Source organism: Hirundo rustica, chromosome 10 (genome assembly GCF_015227805.2).
Source record: "Hirundo rustica isolate bHirRus1 chromosome 10, bHirRus1.pri.v3, whole genome shotgun sequence".
Classification (NCBI taxonomy): domain Eukaryota; kingdom Metazoa; phylum Chordata; class Aves; order Passeriformes; family Hirundinidae; genus Hirundo; species Hirundo rustica.
This window is the reverse complement of record NC_053459.1, coordinates 4,283,498-4,306,677: the sequence shown is the minus strand read 5'-3', so window position 1 is coordinate 4,306,677 and position 23,180 is coordinate 4,283,498. Positions and strand designations below refer to the sequence as shown.

At 49.5% G+C, this 23,180-nt stretch overlaps 1 protein-coding gene across 2 annotated transcripts; it reads left to right on the top strand.

Moving 5' to 3' along the window:
• Positions 1 to 1,163: 1,163 nt before the first annotated feature.
• On the top strand, positions 1,164 to 22,173 carry STK25 (serine/threonine kinase 25). Of its 2 annotated transcripts, none has more exons than XM_040074255.2 (12): positions 1,164 to 1,254; positions 2,132 to 2,247; positions 8,413 to 8,643; positions 9,759 to 9,815; positions 10,854 to 10,962; positions 12,206 to 12,363; positions 12,612 to 12,797; positions 13,332 to 13,477; positions 14,305 to 14,419; positions 14,712 to 14,783; positions 18,086 to 18,222; positions 20,095 to 22,173. In XM_040074255.2, the coding sequence occupies exons 2-12, from the start codon at positions 2,218 to 2,220 to the stop codon at positions 20,132 to 20,134; spliced, it is 1,281 nt and encodes a 426-aa protein (XP_039930189.1). In that variant the 5' UTR covers positions 1,164 to 1,254; positions 2,132 to 2,217; the 3' UTR covers positions 20,135 to 22,173. The 2 variants fall into 2 exon arrangements, with proteins under 2 accessions (XP_039930189.1, XP_039930190.1); XM_040074256.2 differs by lacking the exon at positions 1,164 to 1,254 and adding an exon at positions 1,661 to 1,783.
• The last annotated feature ends 1,007 nt before the right edge of the window (positions 22,174 to 23,180 follow it).

The window sequence follows — 23,180 nt, the reverse complement described above, 5'->3', positions numbered from 1 at the left end:
GTGGGGCTAGAAGGCTGCAGGTATAAACTCAAAGCTCCAGCAACCCAAGGATCCTACAGGCAAAAGCTTTGTGAAAACCTTCCAGTGAGGCACAGTTAATTTAAATACAAAGCCAGAATCTCATTGGAGGAGTTTTTGATACCTGTACTCTATCTATTTCATGTTTTCACTCAAGTCCCTCAAAGTGCTGGTTGATTTGATCAGGGGCAGGGAAACAGAGGGTAAGGAAACAGAAGGGGGAGGCAATGCCGGAGGGAATAAGAGGAATGTGGGTGAGCTGCTGGCTGCTGCCCAGACCCATCTGTTCATGCAGTGACAGTTCCCAGGACTGTTCCTCTTGCTACAGCCCACCCTGTGCTTCAGGGCAGCACCAGCTCACCATTAGAAGCAGCAGGTTGTGACAAAGGTGTTCGTTGTGTGTCAGCGCCTGGGAAAAGCTGTGCCTGGCTTGTTCGATGCAGGGAAGAAATGCAGCGTCAAAGCTGCCTGGCAGGAGGCTGAGAAAATTGTTTTGTTTATTTTCTTCCTTTGAAAAACGTGAATCAGCCACTGACATTACAGCACGTGAAGGAAAACTCAACCCTGCAGACGCAGCGTTGGCAAGGAGGCCATGAGAGAGCTTCAGTCCCCTCGCTTCTCCTCCTCCTCGGGCTCTCCCGAGGGCCCGGTGTCCCGTAGCGCGGTGTGGGCACCGGCAGTCCCCGGGCGGCCGGGGAGGAGACAGCCTCTCACACTCAGGAGGAGCAGCGGGCAGCACAAGAGCTGAGGGCGGGCCTGCCTGGCCTCACCCGGGGGGCTCCCGGGCACAGTCCCCGCAAAGGCTGCCGACAGGAAAGCCCTGTGAGGCTGAGCTGGGAGGACAAAAGCGACTATCCCGCCACCTCCTCCCCGCCAGCGAACGGGGGTCGAGGCGCCGCTGGGGCGGGCAGCGCCCGCCCCCCGCGCCTCAGGACTCCCCGCCCCAGCCACCCCCGCGCCGCCGCCCCGCCCTGCGGCTCCGCTCCGCCGCAGCGCGCGCGGCATTCTGGGTATTGCAGTCCAGCAACTCGGTCCTACTGCCGGGTGGAGCGGCGTGAAAACTACATCTCCCGGCGTGCCGCGCGGCGCGGCCTCCCCCACCGCCGCGCCGTGTTGTTGCGCCCGGCCCGGCGCTCCCCGCCGCGCCTGGTGTCGCGGGGCAGCCCGGGGCGGCGGCGGCTCCGTGCGCCAGGGCCCGGCATGGCGCTCCCGACGGCGGCGCAGCGCTGCCCGTAGGTGCGGCGGAGCTCAGGGCCGGGCGGGGCGGCGATGCGCCACTGAGGGACTCCGGGGGTGCCGGGCGGGGCGGGAAAGCGGGGGGGGGGCGCGCGCTGGGTAGTCCGTGATGGCGAAGGAAACGCGGGAGGGGGGAGATCTCTGAGGTGTGAGGTGGGATGAGTGGGGGTAAGGGGCAGCTGTGGGGCCGCAGCGTGACGGGGGATGCTGGGGTCGGGGGCCCTGGAGGGGGCCGGCTCGAGGGGGCCGGGCTGGGTTGGGGCTCAGCTGTTGCTGGGGCGGAGGGAAGGGCCGCTGAGGAGAGCAGAGCTGAGGAGCAGCGGAGAGGGAGCGGCCGGGGTGGTGCAGGGTTGGGATTCCCTGAAGAGGAAGGTGTGTGCTGAGCAGCTGAGCTTTGCCGGTGGCTGTACCGGGAACGGTGGGAGCGGAGCAGTGCTCTCAGTGAGAGAATTGCTGAGGAGGAGCTGGAGGAAAGGAGTGTCTGAGGACGATGTTGTGGGCTGTGCTGGGGACGGTGCTGGGAGTGGTGGTGAGGCAATAGAACTGTGGGGTTAGCTGTAATACCGGGGAGCGTGAATAATACTGGGTTAGCTGTAATACCGGCGAACGTGCTGAGGTGATGGTAGGGAAAATGGAGCCTGGGACTTGGTCAGTGTATTACATTAGAGTTACGTTCCTTGACACATCTGGAAGGCATTTCTGTAAAGAATTCAGAAATGCGGTGTGCACGGAGGGCCTAGCATACTTAGAACGTGTTGGCAGGTTCAAGGAGCACTTCAGATCAAGGAGGGGGAGAAAAGATTCAGGTAACTCTTCAGGGGAATGAGCCAGCTTCCAAGAACCTCACTTGAGAGCTATGTATTCTTGCTTGTCACAGTTGACTGGTGGAGAAATCGTCACTTTCCCGCTGTGCTGCAACATCCTAATCCTCCCTGATTTTGAAAAAAAACCCATCCTGTAGGCATGGCTCACCTAAGAGAATTTGCTAGCCAGGTAAGTGGTGATTAAAAATTTGTTTTAAAACCCTCTTTGAGAGTTTCCGTAATGGTGTTTGCTCTTGATACAAGGGTTTCAAACAAATAACCAGAAAATCACTTTTTGCGACTCTTTATCTCTCTTGCACAGGTCTCAGCTTGCTCCTGTTAGCTGATTGACCTGTGCCTCACTCTGTGCCTGGTGTTGGGCTGATAGTGTTGTGTTGCCAGCTGTACAGAAAGGGAATTCTTCACCCACTATGGAGCTTTTCTCTGGGATTAACTGTGTTCTTTTTAGGGATACAGGAGTCATTGGCTTTCTGAGTATTTTTGGAAGGGGAAGTCTAGAAATGGGAACAGAAAAACTGTGTATGCTGGCTCTGCCACACATACCTTCCTAAAGTGTTCATGGCATTAGTCTCAGGAAAATGGTGCTTGTAACATTGCTGCATAACAGGCAGTGATATTTGATAGTGGGTCATAACTCCTCCAAGAGATTTCTGCCTCCGTGGATGTGGTTAAATGCTGCTGTTGTGATGACATTTTCATAAGAGGAGCGTGGAAGGATGATGCCAGGATTTGGAACTAAAAGCTAAACCACATTAATAGTATTGGCTTGCATCTTCTTCCCTCTGAATTTGGTTGTGGGGTGTGTTTGATTTTTGGCAGATGTCAATACTGAACACAGGTCTTCTTAAACCCTGTTTTGTGAGTTTTGAGGCATTATTCTGTTCTGCTCCTCGGTGTAGAATTACTAAAAGCTTTGGTGATTTGAGCTAATGCTTTCTCTGAATGTTTACTAATTTAAAATTGATTTGCAATGCATCTTCATTTGCGTACTGTCTTCCACATCAACTGTTTCCTCAAAGTGTGTATAGAATTAAATGTAAATATAATGCCTGAGTCACTGTACAGGGAGTGAAAAGGAAGGATACTGTCTGGTTAGGGCTGAAAACTGAGTTCTGTAGCTGCAGAGGAGGTTGCTCTGAAGCTTTTTTTGTGCACAGCATTCACTCATAAAGCTTATCAGCATTCTAGTGGTTTCAGCTCTGAATTTATTATGGAAATGTTAGGCATTCTCAGACCCTGTCATCCCATGACTCTGTCTGGTCTTGGAATAGGAAATAATCTGTGTTGTCCCTTCCTCCAGTCTTTTCAGGAATCCCTGGTGGAATCTGTGTAACTGAGGCTTGCTGGGAGAGCAGTAAGAACTGGCCTGAAGTTTTCTTCACTGGGATTCAGTGGGAGGTGCTGTGAAAATCAAGAGACTAAGACTTGCATTGGGGTGTCAGAGGCTTGGCTTGTCTTTGATTCTCAGTTCTGGTGCTGATGGGCAGAGTTACCTTAGGCCACTCTCCAGGCTGCTCTGCCTCTGGACTTCCATTTCCCTGCCTCACCTGGCTGTCTCCTCTCTTTCCTTGGCACCCTTGTGCTGTGAACATGCAGCACTGCAGGCCTCCAGTCTTGGTGTGAAGCTCTACCTGCCAGGTGATGTATTTGTGTTAGTTACTGTGTTTAGAGCTCTGATCTGAGCTCTGCTTCTAGATCTGCTGTTTCTTACCTGACCTTGGAGAGGCCATTTAGTTGTTTGTTTGTTTGTTTGTTTTTTGCTAAGTAATGCTTCACCTCCTGTAGCAAAAGAATTCTGTCTGTGAAGAGAGCTGGGGGTCTCAGACAAACGTGTGTGTTTCAAAGTGTTGAACACAGACTTCCCTCTTTTCTATACTCCAGAAATTCAAAACTGTCCCAGGTTATGGCAGTTGCAGAGAGCTGTGCACAGGTTTCTTACAGATAGGGAAACCTTCAGATGGTTCCAGATCCAAAGCTGATTTCACCAAAAAGACTGTTGGTAGCCCAGAGGTGAGTGTTCAGCATCCTGGGTGGGAAGCTGGGGAGCAGAGGAGGCAATGAGGGAAAAAGAGCAGATGAGTTCTATTAAAACCAACTTCCTTCTTCCACTGTGTTTGGCAGAGCAAAATTATGTTTGTTTGTTTGGCTGGTTGGAAAGTGCTCCAGTCAGAAATAACACTAAATGTGGCCGTAGTTCCTTTGAAGTTGCCACATTCCTGGTCAGCTTCAGCTCATAAGGTATTGTGGCATTTGCAATCTTGTGATACAGACCTCTCCCATACAGAGCAGTGATTCCAATTCCAACCTGCTCCAGATCAAGGAGTTGTCATTTCCAAAAGGGTTTAAGCTCCCCTCAGTGTTTTATGCAACAAATCCAGGCGTGATTCTTTCTCTTCAATATTTTGAGAGTAAGATCCAGCTGGACATGGCCCAAAGAGAGGATCTTCAGCTGGTTCAAATGGTGTTTGCTTCTGTTCCCAAGATGCAGCTTATCTTCCCAGGCAGTAACTCTGAAATGAGGGCAGATACTTACCCTTCTTCTCTAGTACTTATCCACATCTTCTCAAAGACTGTGGGATATCATGTCTCCGCAGCTGGAGGTGGCAGAGCTGCCAAAACCATTCCTTCCCCATGAAGCAGCTGGTGTTACTGCCAGGCTTGTCTCATAACACACTGCAATTCCTAATTGCTGATGGCTGCAGTGAGTTGGTCTGTTTTAAAACATGGTATCATCAGTCAGGATGGCCAACACTCCCACACGTGTCAGGACAGAGCATCCTTCTTTCCTGCGCTGTGAGATTGGATCCCGGAGGGCAGAAGTGGAGCACATCACTAGGGAATTGTCATCATCCCTCACATAGTTATTCTCTTCCTGCACTTCCAACTGTGATGGTGCCTTGTGTGCTCTTCCTCCAAAGCCTGCCCAGACCTGCCTGAGCCATCTCTAATGCCTGACTGCACTCAGTGGAGAGGAACAGCAGGAGGCTCTTTGCTTCAGAACTGTTGTGTAACAAGCAGTTCAGTCAAGCAAAAAGTTACAGTGTAATGACCATCCCTTCAGGGCTTTACATGCTGTAGTAGAATGAGGAGCTGCTGCTGCTGGCCTGAAGCTGCATTTTTCAGCTCTGATGGGTTCTGTGAATGTGGAAGAAAAATGGGAAGAGCCCAAGCTGGTGAGCAGTTTCAAAGGTGACAGGTCCTAATAAGCTGCTCTGGGTTATCTGTGCTCATTTAAGCAGGTGTAAAGCATTTAATCTGGAAATGCTTTCATTTCATTGCTTCCTACTAGTGAAGTTTTTCACGTGTGTTTGTAGCAGTGCAATTCCAGAAGATGGATTTCCAGCCAGGGTGACTCTCTAACAAGATGACTGGTACTGAGATAATTCATATTTAGGAGAGGGAGGGATGGTGCTTGTTGCACCTCTCACCAAGCTGCTTTGCAGGTGTGTTGGGGAAGGGTCAGGCCCATGGAGTGCATCCCTCTCTCTCCTGAGAGAGCAGGGCAGTTCCATAGCTCTCCATTCTTGGTGGAGCTGCATTTGTGCTGCTCTCTGACAAGTGCCGAGGCTTTTATACCCCCTGATCTGCACATTTTTGTTTGTCAGCACAGGTCATCTTGTGGTGTCTCAAACTGGATTTTTTTTTTTTAATCGACAAGGGCTTTTGAACAATGTCCTGAAGACAGGACATCTTAGTTTGTTGTGGAAATTCAGAGTTGCTGAAAATGTCACCTGGCAATTTCTTCTGTGGAATCCACAATGGTAGTTCACAAGGTGTTCTCTTGAGCAGACATTGGCCTGCTTGAATTGGGGATGTTTCCTCCTCCCTGTTTACAGAAAGGGAAGAAATTAATCAGCAAACTGCCCCTCCAGCAGTGTCCAGAGGCTGTAACTGTGGCTGGAATGACTCTGTACTCCTTGGCCCTGTGCTGCCTCCCTGGGTTCTTTCTGTTGCTGAGTCTGATTCCTGCAGTTTTGGCCAGGGATGTTCCTCTTCGGCCTTCTGTAGAGTCAGACTCTTGCCCTATCACCTGAGAGCTCTAAAGCGTTTCCAGGTCAGTACTGGGAAGGTAAATCACCACCTGCAAAGGAAGTGTCCTAATGTTTCCACCCTAATGAGGGTGGCCTGTCTCATCTGCCCATCAGTTTCATTGTTTTCCTGAGTCCCTGGGGCAAAATTTCTGTCTGCTTGTCAGGAAGCTTTGTCTCCTTCACTGCACCTACCTGAACTTCTTTGTTCTACAGAAAACAGGATAAACCAACATCCAAGTCTGGAAGCTTGTTTACAGAGCTGTCCATGATTACAGAGCCTGCCACATAAGGTGGTGGTTGTCCCAAAAGCTGCCTGCCACAGCTGGTGCTCCTATGTTTGCTGTCTTGATCTGGAGAAATCAGTCCTGATTCTCTGATGTGCCCTGCCAAGCTGAGGGGGGAGCAGTTAACGTCCACCTGGCTGTTTCTTACCTCATGGAAAAGTTACATGGGAGGGGAGGAATATTTTCTTGAAGGTTTGCTTCCCTGCAGTATTCATGTGGGTAATGTTTCTTTTCTGGGCTGAGCAGGTGCTTCTAGGAGATAATCCTCTTTCTCTCCCTTCTCCCTGATGTGTGGGAGTGGCTGATGTGTTGAAAGCCATTTTTAGGGTGCAGTAGGTCACTGTGCACAGTAATGTCTGGGGCACTTTCTTCCCCTTCCTCCAAGTCAGTCAAGAGGTGGAAACTGCTCCTGGTCTGTAGTGAGCTGGACTACTCAGACTGTTCTCCCTGCCTGCAGTCATCATTCTCGTGTTGTCGCCTACCATTTCTCAAGCTCAAATCCTCTTCTCCCCGCCTCCCTCTCTCCAGTCTCTGCTATGTATCTCCGGTTCTTTTTATCTCTGAGCATCCCTTCTGGTCTGTTACCAGTGCGTTTGTTCAAAGTACAGCCTCTTTGGGTGTTGCTATGGATGCAAAAGGATATTTGGTTATCCTTCTGTATCTTGGCCTGGAGTTTGTATGGAAATCCGGTTGAGTGAGCTGCCTGCAAAGTTCACCTAGGCCTGGCTTATAGCAGTGCACAGAAGGCAAACAACCTGTGATGACAAATTGGCTTAATCATTAAGCAACACCTTGGGCTGCTCAGTGATGGCCTGCTGCTAGAACCTGGTGTGAGATGGAAAATTGCAGCTTCTGTGTTCTCTGATAAAATCTGCCAACTCAAGGCCCTTGTGAGAGAGCACTCTCACTGGGTGACGTGTTGGAGGTGAGACTGAGAAGTTCTGGGTGTGGAAAATTCCTTCTAATGGCTTGGCTGCTTTCTAAGGTCAGGCCATAATTTCCAGGGTTTTTTTTCAAACCATTAAAAAAAAAAAAAGGCAGAAAAACTAATCACAAAGAGCATTTTAGTAGCATGAAGGACCTCCTAGTGTGCAGGTGGACTCAATTAAATAGCATGAGGAAGTAACTGCGATTTGTTCCCTTTTTTTACCCATACTCACCTTAATCAAGGATTAACTGTCCAGCTGCTGTTAAAAAGTCAGCATTTCTCTGTTAGTAACTGCCTAGTTGATGTGCTTATCTAATGAAGGAGATGCTATTGGCCTTTGCATCTGGGTGTGCCAGTCAGAGGAGAGGCTGGTACAGAAAAGCAGGTCAGGTAAATGGAGTGTCCATTCTGCTCTCCTGCCTCCTCCTTGCTGCTGACCTTCCAAAAGACGTGAGGCTCCATCTGCAAATGTCTGAGGAGAGCTGGGCTGGGTGCTGCCTGGAAATCAGGCTGCAGCAGAGAAGACAGTAAATGTGAATTCATATTACTGTAATATTTCACCCTCTAGACAAGTAGGGAAGGGTGCAGATCTTTCTAATCATCTGTCTTTGAGTGCAGGAAGGCTAACTAGGGAAACATTTGTATGGCCTCTCGCTTGTGCCCATTTTCTCATCTGGATCTCCAAGGAAAAGCTGGTTCTGGTACCCTTTGCTGGTCTGTATTGAAGCGTGAACAGATGCTTGCTCTGGGAGCTGCTTTGGCACCAGTTGGTGCCTGCAGTTGAGCAGCCCTGTTCCAATGGAGCTGACTCTTTCCATGGCAATATTTGCTGACATTCTCGTGCTGGTCTTCCCTCCTTTTCCTCCCCCACTGTGGTCTGCAGGGTTGGGAAGCTGTTGGAAAAGGTTTCTTCAGTTCTATCTTGGCTATATTCTGTGCTAAGTTTCTGAGACCATTTAGGATACCTGAGTTTCAGGTGCTTTTATCAACATAGTAGGTGCACAGATACGGAGATGAGCTGCATGGATATGTGTGGTGCTCTGCAGCCCAGGAACTCAATGGACCTTTCCTGTCTCTGCTTCCTGGTTTAGCACTCCAGGGTGGATCCCGAGGAGCTGTTCACCAAGCTGGAGCGGATCGGCAAAGGATCCTTCGGTGAAGTGTATAAAGGGATCGACAACCGCACCAAGGAGGTGGTTGCTATCAAGATCATTGATCTGGAGGAGGCCGAGGATGAGATCGAGGACATCCAGCAGGAGATCACGGTGCTCAGCCAGTGTGACAGTCCCTACATTACCCGGTACTATGGCTCCTACTTGAAGGTAGGACAAACCATGACGGTTCCTTGCCAGTAGTTTGGGAATGGGGAGGGCTCCTGTGTGAATGGTGGCACTGCAAAGTGATGTGTGAGTGGCAGCGGGAGCGGTGATGGCTCTGCTCACTGCATTGATGTGCACTCCATAGCAGACTGGGCTTTAAGGCACTTGCTAAGCACATGGAAGTGAGGTGCCCTGTACTTTGTGGTACCAAGAGCAGGGCACTTCATTGGAGAGCAAATTATTTGTTGAAGACTGAACTTTCCCTGGTCTGACAGTTCTGGAAAGGAAGTTGATGGAATGCTTTTCCAGAATAGCACAGTCTTAAGGCTGTACCACTGAGGAATTTATGCCTCTGAAAAAAAAGAGGAGGTTGAAACCACTTCATCAGAAATGGTGAAAAGAATATGAACTGAGTCTGTGGAGGAGTACTAATACTGCTTCCATTGAGAAGAGGGTTAGGAATCCCTAATGGAAGTAGTGTTGATCAGAAGTGGCCTGTGCATGCTGGCTGCTGCAGATGAGTGTAACAGAGGGACTGCAGCAAACAGTTCCTGAGCTCTTTGGGCCATCAATATTCCTCCCTTATTTTTCAAAGGCCACGATGTATTTTCTCAGCCTTCTGCTGTAGTTTCATGGACCTGCTGCTTATCTTCTGTTGGGATCCTGTGAACCTCAGCATGGAATCTGTTCCCTGAGGAGTAGGAATGTCTTGCCAATTGTACCCTTCAAGCTGGCAACCCTGTTGATGAGATCAAAGGCTGCAATGCTCCCCTGCCATTGCCAAGAAGGATTAATGCTGGATGTGGTGTTGGAGGGATGTTAAAGGGTTCCAACCTGAGAATAAGCTTATCTGTGGGCTGGGCAGTCTGGTGCCTGTAGGGACACTTGCCCAGGTAAAACTGCAGGCTGAGAGTTAGAAACGTGCTGGAGGCAGATGCACCTCTGTAATGCTGTGTCAGCAGCAGAGAGGGAGTTTGGGGCTCCTTCCTTAAGCCCCTGAGAGCTGTGGTGTGCAGCATCTCTTGGATTGTGTACAGGACTACTCTTGTGTCTTGCTGCCTCATGAGTGTTTGACTTTTCTGTCTGCTTTTAGTACTGTCTTTGCTCTTGATTTGCAGGGCACTAAGCTGTGGATAATCATGGAGTACCTGGGAGGAGGTTCAGCTCTGGATTTGGTGAGTAAATGGCAAGCTCTGGACTATGAAAAATCCTGACTGAAGACTTGGTTTGTGAAATGCCCATAAGCCAGATGCTCACTTGCCACATACCATCCTTCTGGCAGCCCTGTGCCCCAGGGGTAAGCAGTGCAGGACAGACATGCCTGGTTATGCTTATCCCACGACAGAGGGAATGTTTTCATGGAGCTCAGCTGTCCCAGCACTGTTGTCCAGCTTGCTGTGCTGCTGTATGATGGAAAGAGGCAGCAAACTGAAAAGTGAGCACAGCCAGTGGTTTTTGAGCGGTGCAGATCTGTGCTTCACCTAGTCAGAGTCATGGTATTGCTCAGTGCTGGCATAGCTCAGTAAAGACGTGGTCTGTGATAAAGTTACCGCAAATTTTGAGAGAATACAAATGCAGAATTTACCCATAGGCAAAGGTCTGCTGCACTGTGTTCTGTCACAGCATTTTTCTCTTCTCTTTAGGACAATAATGCCCATTTTTCCAGAGCAGTAACCAATGATGTAGGGAAGACTGCTGAGCCTGCAGTGACTTGGGGGCTTTCATCAGCAGAAGTTATATGAGTGTCAGAACCTCAGTTACTGCAGTGAGAAGGCAGGACTTGGTTAGAGGAGAGCTGATGGAAAGAAGAAAAGCTTTGATACAGTACTCCACAGCCTGAGAGTTGATGTCTCAGAGGCTGAAATTCAGTACTTGCATGCTGGCAGAGAGACCTGTACAAGAGAAACTGTTGAAATGCTCTGTTGGCCAATGTATTTCCAGGCCAAAGAGAGAGATGAGCTGCTGTTTGTTTGGGAAGCCTTTAACAGACTGATAGAGTGGCAGAAAATCCCCCGAAGTTTTCCCATTGAATGCTGCCAGGTGCAAACACCAGCATTCTGCTTGTAGCACGTGCATCAGGTGTGCAAGAAGGTGCTAGGTGCTTTCTGCTAGTACAACCTGCTTGGCCAGGGTTTCTGAGTAACAGACTGAGGGCCTGGGAAATCCAAGGCATCAGTCACCCTCTTTTAAATCATCTTTCTGCCTTTTATCAGCTGAAGCCAGGACCATTGGAGGAGACTTATATAGCTACTATCCTGAGAGAAATCCTGAAGGGTTTGGATTATTTACATTCAGAGAGGAAGATCCACAGGGACATCAAAGGTAAGATTGGAGAGCTCAGCTCCCTTTCCTGGAAGGCATCTTACAGGATGTAAGATGTAACATAACACTCAGATATTATATTCACCATAATCTGCTAGGTTTCAAAGACTGTTTCTTGGTGCTGCTTTTCTTGTTGGGTTGCTGTTTTCTGAATCTGATGCTTGTCACTGTATCACAAGTCATGCTTTTCCTATCCTTAGGGTTTAGAATAACAGGAAAGATGTGTAGCTCTCCTCTGGCACTTGGAGTTTGGAAAGTCAGGGAGCTCTAAAGAAAAGGAATCAATGAAAGGCGTGCTCAGATATTAGCTGACTTGTGTCTGGACATTTGCTTTGCTGCTGGACCCCAAGAGTGTGTGTGCTGGTTGTTGTGGCTGTAGCTCACAGCAGAAGTGAGCTGTCCTCATGCAGGGTTCACAGCCCTAGAAAACCAGGGCAGCTTGTGTCAGCTTATCCTGCTGCTGTTTTTTATAGTCACTGGCCACGTGCAGTGTAGAGAGAGCTGGCATCTGCCTCTCAAAGAGCAGTGTCCCAGCAAACCCAGAGCGTCAAAGCATTGCAGGAGGATGGAGGGACAGAGCTGTGGAGCTGGGCCAGTGCTCTGACCCACAGCAGGAGGGGCTGTGAGCAGGCAGGGCACAGAAACCTCATGCAGGGAGATCAGGAGAAAAAAATTTCATTGTGTATGTGAGACTGCACATTTCTAACACTGCAAGGTGTGTAGAAGTGGTGGCTGCCAGTGGTGGGGAAATGCTGAAGGTTGTTAGGCAGAGTCTCAGAATGAAAAGTCCTGCAGAAAACCCCCATTCCCAGACCTGCACAATGTTACGGTCTTATGAGTGAGTGGGAACTAGTACAAGAGTGGAATTGAGCTCTTTAGAAGGATCTGCTATTCAACCTGTGCTGAATGCTACTCTGGGAAAAAAAAATGAAGAGCATGAGAGACAGTGTTGCTCTGCTTTCTTTGTGTGTCCAGGAGTCACATCTAATTGATGGTGTGGCCCTTCACATCTGTTCCTGCTCCTACCTTTGCAATGTTCCTCTTCTGATCCAGCAAAGCTTGTTCCCTGTTACCCAACAGAGTACAAAGCATGAGAATGAGCCTGAGGCTGGAAATCCAGGCTGAGGGTTTTCCACTGGGGTGAAGGAGGATAGCACAGGAGGGCTCCACTCAGTATTCAGTTCTGTGGGGGCTGCAGGTGATTCCTAGGCCAGCAGACTTAATTGCTTATTTGTGTGTGCAGCTGCCAACGTGCTGCTTTCGGAACAAGGAGATGTGAAACTGGCTGACTTTGGGGTGGCTGGACAGCTGACAGACACCCAAATCAAGAGAAACACCTTTGTGGGGACTCCATTTTGGATGGCTCCAGAGGTCATCAAACAGTCTGCTTATGACTTCAAGGTGAGCTGGGAGCAGGAGGATTGCTGCTTGGGGCTACTATACATGAGAGGGTGCTAGGACAGAAACAGGGATTGGAAGTGCTGCTTTTGCAGGAATTATTCTTTTCTGTTATGATGTGGAGTCTGCTGGAGGTTTGTGTATTAGATATGAAATGCCCCATGTGATTTATGTGATTAGCTGTCCTAAAACTGCGCTTTCAGGTTGTAGAATTGCTCCTTGCTCTTCTGTGTTCTTCCTCTCTTTTCCAGGCAGACATCTGGTCCCTTGGGATTACAGCCATTGAACTAGCAAAGGGAGAGCCTCCAAATTCTGACTTGCATCCTATGAGGGTTCTCTTCTTGATCCCCAAAAACAACCCTCCAACACTTGAGGGTCACCACAGCAAGCCCTTCAAGGAGTTTGTGGAAGCCTGCCTCAATAAGGATCCTAGATTTGTGAGTATTGCTGCCCACCTGTGACTTTAGATCAGCAGAGGTCAAAAATTCCTTTAACAGGAAGGTTCCAGAGTCCTAGAGAGAAAGAATTGCTGAGCTTACAGGATGGACATGTGAGCCTGGCAGGAGTTCTTCATGAGGGGACTTGGAGCGGCGAGCACTGATCACTTCTCTCTGCTGACCAGCAATGGGACCTGAGGGAACGGCATGAGGCTGTGCCAGGGGAGGTTTAGGTTGGATATTAGGGAAGGGCTTCTCCCCCAGAGGGTGCTCAGGCACTGGAACAAGCTCCTAAGGGCAGTGGTCACAGCCCCAAGGCTGCCAAGAGTTCAAGGAGGATTTGGATAACACTCTCAGACACTTTGTTGGGGGTTGGCAGCATTGTTGGGGGCTGTCCTGTGCAGGGCCAGGAGTTGGATTTGGTGATCATCCCTTCCAGCTCAGGATACTCTGTGATCCCAGCTGAAGTCAGTGAGCTGTGTGCTCATTGTGCAGAGATGGTTAGGTGTGACATGCTTTCCTTATCTGCTCCAGAGGCCGACAGCTAAAGAATTGCTAAAGCACAAGTTCATCACACGCTACACCAAGAAAACCTCATTCCTGATGGAGCTGATCGATCGATTCAAGCGCTGGAAGTCAGAGGGCCACGGAGAAGATTCCAGTTCTGGTGATTCCGATATGTACGTACGTGTTTTGCATGGAGAGACGCCCCAGGGTAGCCTGCTGCAAACAGCTCAGCTCCTTTTCCCACCTCAGATCTTACCTTTGAGCTTTCAGCTGTGGGAGCAAGTGAGGGCTGTCTGAAAAGCCAGGCTGTTAGCTCCTGTTCAGTGGGACTCAGTTCTCTGTTCCGGTGACCTGTGGAGCCTCTGCTGAGTGTAAGGAATCAGAGTACTGACACAAAGTATTTAGTCCGTGTGTAACCAGTAGAGCAGGGCTCTTGTTGCCTGTGTTTCATGAATTACAAGAGCTCCAGGCTTTAGAAACTGGCAAGAGCTGTGTTGGTGTGTATGTGTACTCAGGTAAATCTGCATTGCCATGCAGGACAGTCATGTCATGTGCCTTGGGTGTGGAAAGGGCACTTCATTGCCAGAATGGTGTCACAGAGCTGCTCTTCACCTGTAGTGGATTCGAATGACCAAGGACTCAGGGAGATTGGCTTGTAACATCTAAGTCTGATCCCTCACATTGTGAGCTTGGATTGTCTTGAAATTCCCCTAAATTTAACGAGCACTAGAAACTTCTTCAAGCTGGCTGGATCAGAGAGGTGAATGTGGTGATTTGGAAACATGGTATAGTACTTAGCTCAGATCTCTTGATGCTGTGTGTGGGTTGTAGAGACTGAAGTGCTTTTTCTTCAGAATTTTTTCTGGGATAGGGAAAAACCTGAAGGCCTGCAGCAATATGGCAGTCAGGTGGGGAGAACTTGTGATTGTGGGAAAGTATGGGCAAACCTCCAGTGTATGGATGTGGGGCTTTGTCTTGACTTTCCCCTTTTCATTTGCAGTGATGGAGATGCAGAGGATGGAGACCAGGGTCCAATCTGGACATTCCCACCAACCATTCGCCCCAATTCTTTGAGCAAGCTGCACAAAGGAATGGCTCTTCATGGTTCCCAGAAGGTCTGTGTGCTGTCTGGTCTTTCTGAGGTGGACTGAGCTAACATGAACTTTTGGGTGCCTTGGGGAAGCCCCCAGGCACTCATGTGTCTGAAATTTACTTCAGTCTGGCACCAAGGGCTGCTGCTCCAGAGTTACCTCTTCCACATCATCAGTAAAACCACATCTTGTGGTTTCCCAAGATCTGGTGATGGGATTGCCATGGAGGTGCTGTGAATTCCTCAAAGGCCTAGTGCTTCATGGGTCCTGGAAGCTTTTGCCTGTGCTTGTAACTTCTTTTCTTGTTGTTTTCCAGCCTACTGAGCCCATCAAGAGACAACCACGGTCACAGTGTCTCTCCACACTTGTTCACCCAGTTTTTGGGGAGGTGAGTAGAACCTTCTTGATGTCACTGCTGGTTGGAGATGAAAATACTTGACACAGATAAGTAAATGGGAAGGGTTTGGAGAAGGGAGGTGGTGGTGAGGTGTCTACTAGGGTTAAGGGACTCTGAAGCATTTTTACTTGTTCAGAGGGCTAGACCATATGTGGGGAAAGTGAGTGTATCCCTGGCATGTCCTCCTGAAAAACACTTGTGTTTGGAAGAAGGACATTTCCCTTCTGGTAATCTGTGTTCTGGTGAGGATCTGATAGAGAAATATCTGTCCCTTACCTACATCTTAGGACTCTGGTGTCCGTGGCTGAAGTGCAGCTCCTCTTAGAGCACATAAGCACTTGAGCCTGTCACTGTGCATGCCCACAGCAGAGTTATTGAGGGGAACGCAGGTGGGTTAGAGCAGGAATTGGCTTTGGTGGTCACTAGGCCAGTTCTTGATCTGTACAGACTGCTGTTGGTAGAATGCCAAGACCAAGGAGTTCCCTGCCACCCAGCCTCTGGAAGGCAGGCAGAGAAGATGGGTTTACAAAACCTACCCAGTTCCCTGCCTTGAGATCTGGATGGGGATGTGGAGTTGAAGTAAAGAAGTGCCATTAATGATAGGATGGTGTCTGTATCAGCAGAGAGGCGACAGCTCACCTTTCCAGCTGGGTAATGTTGTCAGGAAGGAAGAGGAGGATAATCACAAGGGGACTGCTGGCTATGAGCTCTGGTTGCTCTTCCCGGCAGAATGACTTTGGGAGAAATCAATGAGATGCTGCATGTCGGTTCTGATCCTGAGATGCTGGTGACAGACACCCTCCTCTGGTCCTGAGGTACTCTTCTGGATCCTGATGGCATGGCCCAGCCGAGAGCTGTGCTTTCTCCAGGAGCACGACTCTTTTCTCAGGTCTACTGCTGTGTGGATAGAGGGTTTGCTGTGTGGCAGGATCCAGAGGTCATTCTGAAAAGCAGGCTCTGGAGACCGCTCTGCTTTGGGAATTGGGAGTTGATCTAAGCAGCCTCTTCCGTGCTCCACGGGGCTTGACTCTCAGGTTGGAGCATGAAGCTGGTGACCTGGGTCTTGTAGGCCTAGAGCTATGAGATGAAATCACATTAATACCATGTTGGTTTGTGGTGCAGTTTGTTTGTGCAGCACAGTCACTGATGTCTGGGTCTCTGTTCAGTTCAGGAGCCCCCTGGGGCAGAGCGCTCAGGGCTGTGACTGTAAATGCATTTTTGTGCTATTCCTTACTCACCTTGCTGCACCAGTTCCAGGCAGGAAGTGGCTTCTGGGACATTTCATGTCTGCTAGTTTGACTCCCTTGCCCCAGCTTGTTGATCCCCCTTTCCTTTGATTGGACTTCTGCTGGCTCTGCAGATCTCAGTGCAGGAAATTGGGAGCAGGAAGGGTTTCTGGGCAGTCTCTGAAATAACCTGGCTTTTGTGTGCAGTAGAGGGGACTTGAAAGAAGACTTCTCCAGGTGAAATCTGCTTTGTTGCTGTTATTCTTTGCTATTGATAGGAAACTAGAACTGAAAACTTTGTCCTCCTCACTATTGTATGATTGAATTTTAGACCAGCTAGGTTTGGTCCCCTCTTTCCCTGAAGGGGCTGAAGCTGGCCTTAGTGAATGAAAATATGACTGAGGTGTTCTTTGTGATCTTTCATCCACCTTCCCTGCATGTGTTATTGGATGTTAATGTTGAACACAGCCCATGAGGAGTTGTTAACAGGTGTGGACAGCTGCAAATGTGGAAACGTTGTGGAGCAGGGAGGTAAAATGACATTTGTGCCTGGTAAGGTTGAGGTCAGTGCAGAGCTCTAACTCCTGCAAGCCTCCAGAGAGCTCCTCTGCAGTGGGAAGAGACAGCCCAGCACACTGCTCCCATCACAGGCTGCTGGGCAAGCTGAAGGTCAGGGGTTTGGCATCCAAGGCTGGTGATAAACTGACACCTGACCTCCAGGACAGACCCTGTGCTCATTCTGAGATGGGCAGCCTTTGGTAGGTACGCATCAAATCTGTGGCTTTAGCATCACAGCTATTTTTGGCCTAAGAAATCTGTATCCTTGATGTGTAACTGAGTTGCCCTCCATGTCCCTGTCACTTCTGACTGGGCAGAGGTGTGTGTGGGTTGTTCCCACAGCTTTGTGGTAGGGACCAGGTGCCCCAGTGAGGAGGCAGGGGCCCTTTTTGGCTGGGCCAGAACTGTTCCCAGCAGGGCTCTTGGTGCACAGGAACGACTGCAGCTGGGGATTAGCATTCACATTGTTCAGCTTTCTGAGAAAAGGGGAGCTCCAACAACAGGAAAGGCTGATCCTACAACTGAGGCAAAGAACTGTGAGGCTTATGTAAAGCCCTTTAATCAGCAGGGCCTAATGAGAGCTTAATTAACTGGACAGTGGTAAGCTGGCAGATGTTGCTTGTTCAACAGGATGTGTGATTGTTGTTCAGCTCCTTGTGTGATGGTGCCCCAGGGAAGGGGCTGTCATCTCAGCAGCCCCATGTTGTGGAAGAAGGTGGGGAACTGCTGCTGGGGTGGAAATGCAGGATTTCCAACCACAGACTCCTTCAGGCTCAGCACCAGTGACCTGTCAGGATTCCTTCTCAACAGAGCTGTAGCTGTTTCAAATTAACAGCTGGAAACACGTGCAAGTAGAGGCCTAGTTGCAGTGCACTGACTGTGAGAGATGTGAACTGAGGCAGGTGCTGTGTGTGGAGGTCTTGGTGTGTTGTGGATTTTCTTCCCCTGCCCCCCTGGGTAAAGCTCTCTTAGGGAGGAGTGTTGGAGGCCAAGGGGCTCAGGGGTGGCGGTTGTCTTCCTCGGCCTCCCAGTCACTAGAAGCAACTCAAGACTTTGTGGTTATTCCAAGTGGTGGTGACTAATTCCTGGTGTTGGGATACATTCTGCCCAACCTGCCTGTGTGTCTGGGTGCTGGGCTGTCATTAGCAGCCCAGGTGATTGTACTGCTTCAGATACACCTGGAGTTCTTCGTGCTGTTACTGCTTACGAGTTTTCAGGGCTCTTGGTCCATTTCTTAGGACATTTAGTTTGTTAAAGAGTACATCCTCTTAGGTAGGGGCTTCAACTGCCATTAGTACTTGGAGGCAAATTTGAGCCCCAGACTTGGGACTTCTACCTTCCTGACCTACAAATGAGCTTTTTTTGGTTCATTTAAGAGGAGTGTGGATGCCCTCCTACACCCTGGTGGAGTCATAACAAGAGGGAAAGGGCCTTAATGTCAGTGCTGCACTTCTTGACCAATGATTTCTGCAACAGAATGAGAACCTAATACCTGTTTCTGGGTTACAGCTCAAAGATAAGCACAAGCAGACTGGAGGCAACGTGGGAGCCATGGAGGAGCTGGAGAATGCCTTTAGCTTGGCCGAGGAGTCCTGCCCAGGCATCTCTGACAAGCTGATAGCACACATGGTGGAGCGGGTCCAAAGGTGAGAGAGTCCTGAGTGTGAGCGGGGCGGGGCCGGCACTGAACCACGCGGCCGGGCAAAGGTCACTGCGAGCAGCCAGGACAGACAAAAGCCAGTGTTGATGACAGCTGCCTTAGCAGTTCCTGTGGCACTTCTTTGAACTGCTTTTAACAGTTCTTTTGCCTCAGAAGCCTTTCCTCTAGAGTAGTTGTAAGATGCTGCTGTTCACCTTCACTTTGCACATATATCTGTATACACATGATGTCCTGCTGGTCCCATTGCCCAGGCAGCAAGGACTATGCAAAATCTCATTGGCATCACTTCTGGGATGGAAAGTTTCTGTTAATAAATAGCTGTTTCATTGCAAGGAATGTGCTTTAAAGCACTACGTGCAGCTTGTCACTGCTTGCCCACCTTTAGGTATACACGAAGGTAAATTTGCCTGACAAGAATTATTTATTAAACCATGAAGGAATGTAGTCTGGTAGAATTTAGGTCTTTGCTGGGTCACACCTGGCTCCACTGCTGGCACCAAGTCCAGTCACAGCCATGTGTTGCAGGTACCAGCACAGGTAATCTGGTCACAGTTTTGTCAGGCTTTATTTAACATGAATTTGGCTTTTCTCACCCTTTCCTTACCAAGAGAGAGACTTAACATTTGGCTCCTCTCTGGTTAGCAGGCTGGAAGTGTTTTACCAGACCAAAAGAAGCTGTTCTATGCTCCCACTGCCCCTATAAACACTATCCAAACTATACAATCTTAACACCCTTGAACTTTGGCTTTCTAAGCATTTCTTTCTGGTGGGTTAAAGTTTGTGCCTTGTAACCCAAGTACTTACTGAATAGAACAGAATCATTAAAGTTGGAGAAGATGTCCGAGATTCAATCCAGCCTTTCGCCACTGTGTCAACTGGACCAGAGCACTGAGTGAGACATTAAACTGGACTAGTCCCAACACTGAGCCCTGGGGAACTCTAATAGTGATCAGTCCCAGCTGGATGTAACTTCACTCCCCACCACTCTCTGGACTCAGTCAGTTTTTAAGCCAGCAGAGTGTGTTTCAAGGCTGCAGCCTGTCCAGGAGAATGCTGTGTGAGACAGTGGGCTGGATGCAGAGCCTTTCCCTCATCCCCTATCAGGTCACCTGGTCACAGGAGGTCAGATTGGTCAGGCAGCACCCACCTTTCCTAAAGCTGTGCTGTCTGGGCCTGACCCCCTGGCCGTCCTCTGCATTCTGCTGTCAGGCTAAGAAGAGCTGTGGGTATTAAGGACCAATTAGAATGGCCATCCTAGAGGGATTCTGTTTCTGCATCGTTGGATTTCCAAGCAAATATACCTTAGGACTGTGTAGAACCTTCATCTCATAATCACTTAATGCCAGGAAAAGAGCACTCATTCTTCTGGCTGACCCATAGTGGTCACAGAGGGTGTCCTGTGATGCCTGAGCCTCTGACTGAGCAGGAGGTGCACACAGGTGTGTGTGGGTGATTGCAGACAGGCTCTTGTTCCAGCATCATTCACTTCTGTCAGCCTAGAACTGACACTGCTGGACGGGGCTGAAGCACAAGATACTTGTTTTCCGGGGGGCTTGCAAAACCTTAGAGACTTGGTTGCTTTCTTACCATGAAACACAAGTGCTGAAAATTTCTGGTTAGGTTAAAACTGAATCCTGAAAGCCTGAAGACGTGTCAAACCACCTTGGCCTTTTGTTAAAAGTGCTGGTTTTGTCTGTCAGGACTTTATCTAGCAAAAACTGGCAGTGGCAATGGGAGTGGGGCCGGACCCACCCAGCCTGACCCCTTGCCCCACAGACCTGCTGCTGGGAGCCATTCCAGGTGAGAGCTTCCAAGAGCCAGTCCTGAGCAGTTCTCCCTTGTTAATTGTTGCTTGCAGGTTTTCACACAGTCGGAACCACCTGACCTCTGCCCGCTGACACTCGCGTTCCCCGCTGTCGTTGTCAGGGGGGAAGGATTTTTTCCAGCTTCATAAGAACTACATCTCTAATCCAGACCACCATCTGCCGTTGGATGTGACGTTGTGATGGACCCCAGGACATTTCAGAGCCTCCATGTTAGCCGTGTTTCCATGATAACCCAGGGTGGGGTTTGCAATGCAAGTACAATTCAGACCTTTTGCAGAACCCGAGATGGGCGGTCTAATTGTTTTTACAATGTAATCAATGCAGTTTTTAATTGTTTTCCTACGATGGATGTGTCCATTTTGGCTTGGTTTGATTCACAGCTTGTTTCTGGTAAATGCCTGGCTGCTGGAAAAAGGGAGATTCTCTTCCATTGATCTATGTTTCACTGGCAAGTCCGATGGGTTTAGTCTCCTGCCCTTCCTGAAGAAGTGTTTGTGAGCAGTCATGTGGGTGCAGGGATGTTGGGAAGCTCTCCAGGCATTTAGGGCCTCTGGGAGAGCAAGAGCAGCTCTCCAGTTGTTCTGGAGGATCACTTCAAGCCCTTCACACACAAGTAACAACTCTTTCCAGTGCTGCAGCAGCTGAGCTGATACCTGGTTGTTCTTTCCCAGCCTGTCATTTCATAGGAGGATGGGTTTGCTGATTGTTCTTTTTTTGGCTCTGGGACATCATTTTGTATTAGGCCTTAGCTCATCTACTTCAGGCAACAGCAGAAGTTGCTTTGGGTCTCCAGGGAGCAGAAGGCAAAGTGGGTGTGTTTGCTGTGGGAGCTGCAGGAATTCTGTCCTGGGTGCCAGGCAGGCTGGGCAGCGCTGCTCTGAGCTGTGCAGGCCCACAGCGGGCAGAAGGGTTAAAAAGGGGAGTGGGGGGAACACGACAGCTGCAGACATCAGCAGGGCTTTGGCTCACAAGGAAGAGGGACACTACAGAGCAGTTTTTGATGTCAGAACCCGTGCTCTACAGAAAGACATCAACTGGATGCCTCACAGCAGTATGGAAGGGCTGGAGATGGCCAAAAGCTGCTCTAGGCCTCCCTCTCCTTCCCAGCCTTCCCTCTCTGGCTCCTCCTTCAGCCTGGGGTCCAGACTCGCTGCAGCCAGGGCTCTGCTCCTGTTGACAAGCTGGGGTGGTGTTTGGTAGCAGAGAAAGTAAAGTATCTACTGCAGAGCCATCCCCAGGAGCTTTGCTTTCTGTATCATTCTAGTTTATAAAGCAAATCTTTAATTCAGGTAAGCACACGGATCTTAAATCTACATTTTAAAGGTCTAGAAAAACAGACTTAGGAAGATAACCCCTGATAGCTTAGAGGGCTGCTCTCTAACTGAAAAGAGATTCCCATGGTGTCAGCAAGAACTCAGTTACGCAGATCTTTGTGTCTGGGTGTTTGTATGTGGATGATATGGCTCACCCCAGAGCCCCCGAGAACAAAGGCTGGAGCTGTTCAGCATTTTGTTAATGACAGGCCACTTGGTTAGAAACAAGGCTTGATTTTTGGTACTTAGATTCTGACCTGCAGGTTTTAAGTGCTGGGCTGCAAGTAGCTCAGGGGGACTCTGCGTTCCCTAATCCTGGTGTTTGGTGTTCCCTTTACCTTATGACTATCCTTAATTTATCCTGATGGATAAATCCAGGCTCAGCAACACTATGAACTTGCACAGTAGAGAAGAGGTGCTGCTGTTGGCTCTCTGATGCAGAGCAGTGTTCTGCGGTGAGAGCCAGCTCAGAGCTTGCAGTTAGGAAGAACAGAACAAAGCCACTCTTCCCTCGGGAGGAGAAGTTAATGTAGAGAGACAGGACGCTTGGAGAGGGGGAAGGCAGAGGCTGCAGGCCAGCACAAGGGCCCTGCTGCTTTTAAAGGTGCTGTTCACAGCAGTAGCAAACCGTGTTGATAAGGTACCTGTGTCGTTACTCGCATGCTCTGCAGTGTAACGAGGAAACTTTTTAAAGGAAACAATCCCCACACCCTTCGTCCAGTATTCAAAGCAACAATGGGTTTAGTTTTCAAAAACATTGAAAGGGATCTGCCACTTTCAATAAAGTAACAAAACAAATGAGGCTGGTGTAACTGTGTTATTCAGGGCAAAGGATTGTTTCCAGCTGCCTTTCTCTGCATTCTTCTTGGTCTTCCCCCTTGGTCTTCCTCATGTGTCTATAACAGAGACCCCAGAGCCAAGTGCTGTGCGTGCAAGGGTAACAGCTGCGGTTTTTGCTGGAGTTTGTTCATTATATGCAGTCTTCAGCCTCAGGCTGGACTGGTAGCGGGGCATCTCTGCCTTCCTCTGTCTCACTTTGCAGCTGGGAGGGGCCCAGCTGGGGCAGGGGTTGCAGGGGGAGGTGGTGGAGTCTCCGGCTTTGGTGATAATCCCCTGCAGGAGCAGGGGCTGAACCAGGCAATCCTGAGCCTGTGTGAGCCAAGGACACGGTGAACACTTTGGAGATGCCACTTTAATTGCGTTTAAACCCTTGTGATTGTCCATCCCGGGGCAGGAACAGAGGTGAGAGGCGCAGCTGAGGCTGTGACCAACTCCACAGTGTTCCTCTTCTGTTTTTCCCTTGGAGCCAAGAAGCAGAACTGATTAATGTCCTTCTGACTGTGCTCTTTGGGGGGAGTTTTGCTAAATGCCGTGTGCTCAGCTCAGCAGGCTGTTGCCAGGACAGCGGTGATGAGCTGGCCTCACCTGCAGCTGGAGTGCAGAATCACAGGTGAGAATGCAGAGCTGTGGGGGTGGGTGCAGTCTGGAACTGGAGTGGTGCATTTGCCTTACACAACTGCGAGTCTGGCACTTCCCCATCAGGCACTAACCCTGCCCAGCAGAGGACTTGGCTCCTGGCACAGCCAGAAAGAGTTCACTGGTGTAACAGAATCACTTCTCTGACCAGGGAGGAGAAGGCAGCAGTCACCAGAACAGCTCTGGTTTGTTACATTAAATGTGTCAGGAATTACTGCACAAAAGTCAGGTTGTAAGTCTGGTTTCTTAAGCAGTGAAGCAAGACTGCGTTGCCCTGGATGAAGCTCAAGCATGAAGAGGCAAAACTCGTGGTGTAGGGGTTGTTCAGC

Excerpts from the sequence above, each read along its gene's own strand:
- STK25 (XM_040074255.2), top strand. The coding sequence starts at position 2,218 with ATGGCTCACCTAAGAGAATTTGCTAGCCAG. Across the intron at positions 10,963-12,205 it reads GATCCACAGGGACATCAAAG|CTGCCAACGTGCTGCTTTCG; the intron begins GTAAGATTGGAG and ends TTGTGTGTGCAG. Across the intron at positions 14,784-18,085 it reads TTCACCCAGTTTTTGGGGAG|CTCAAAGATAAGCACAAGCA; the intron begins GTGAGTAGAACC and ends TCTGGGTTACAG.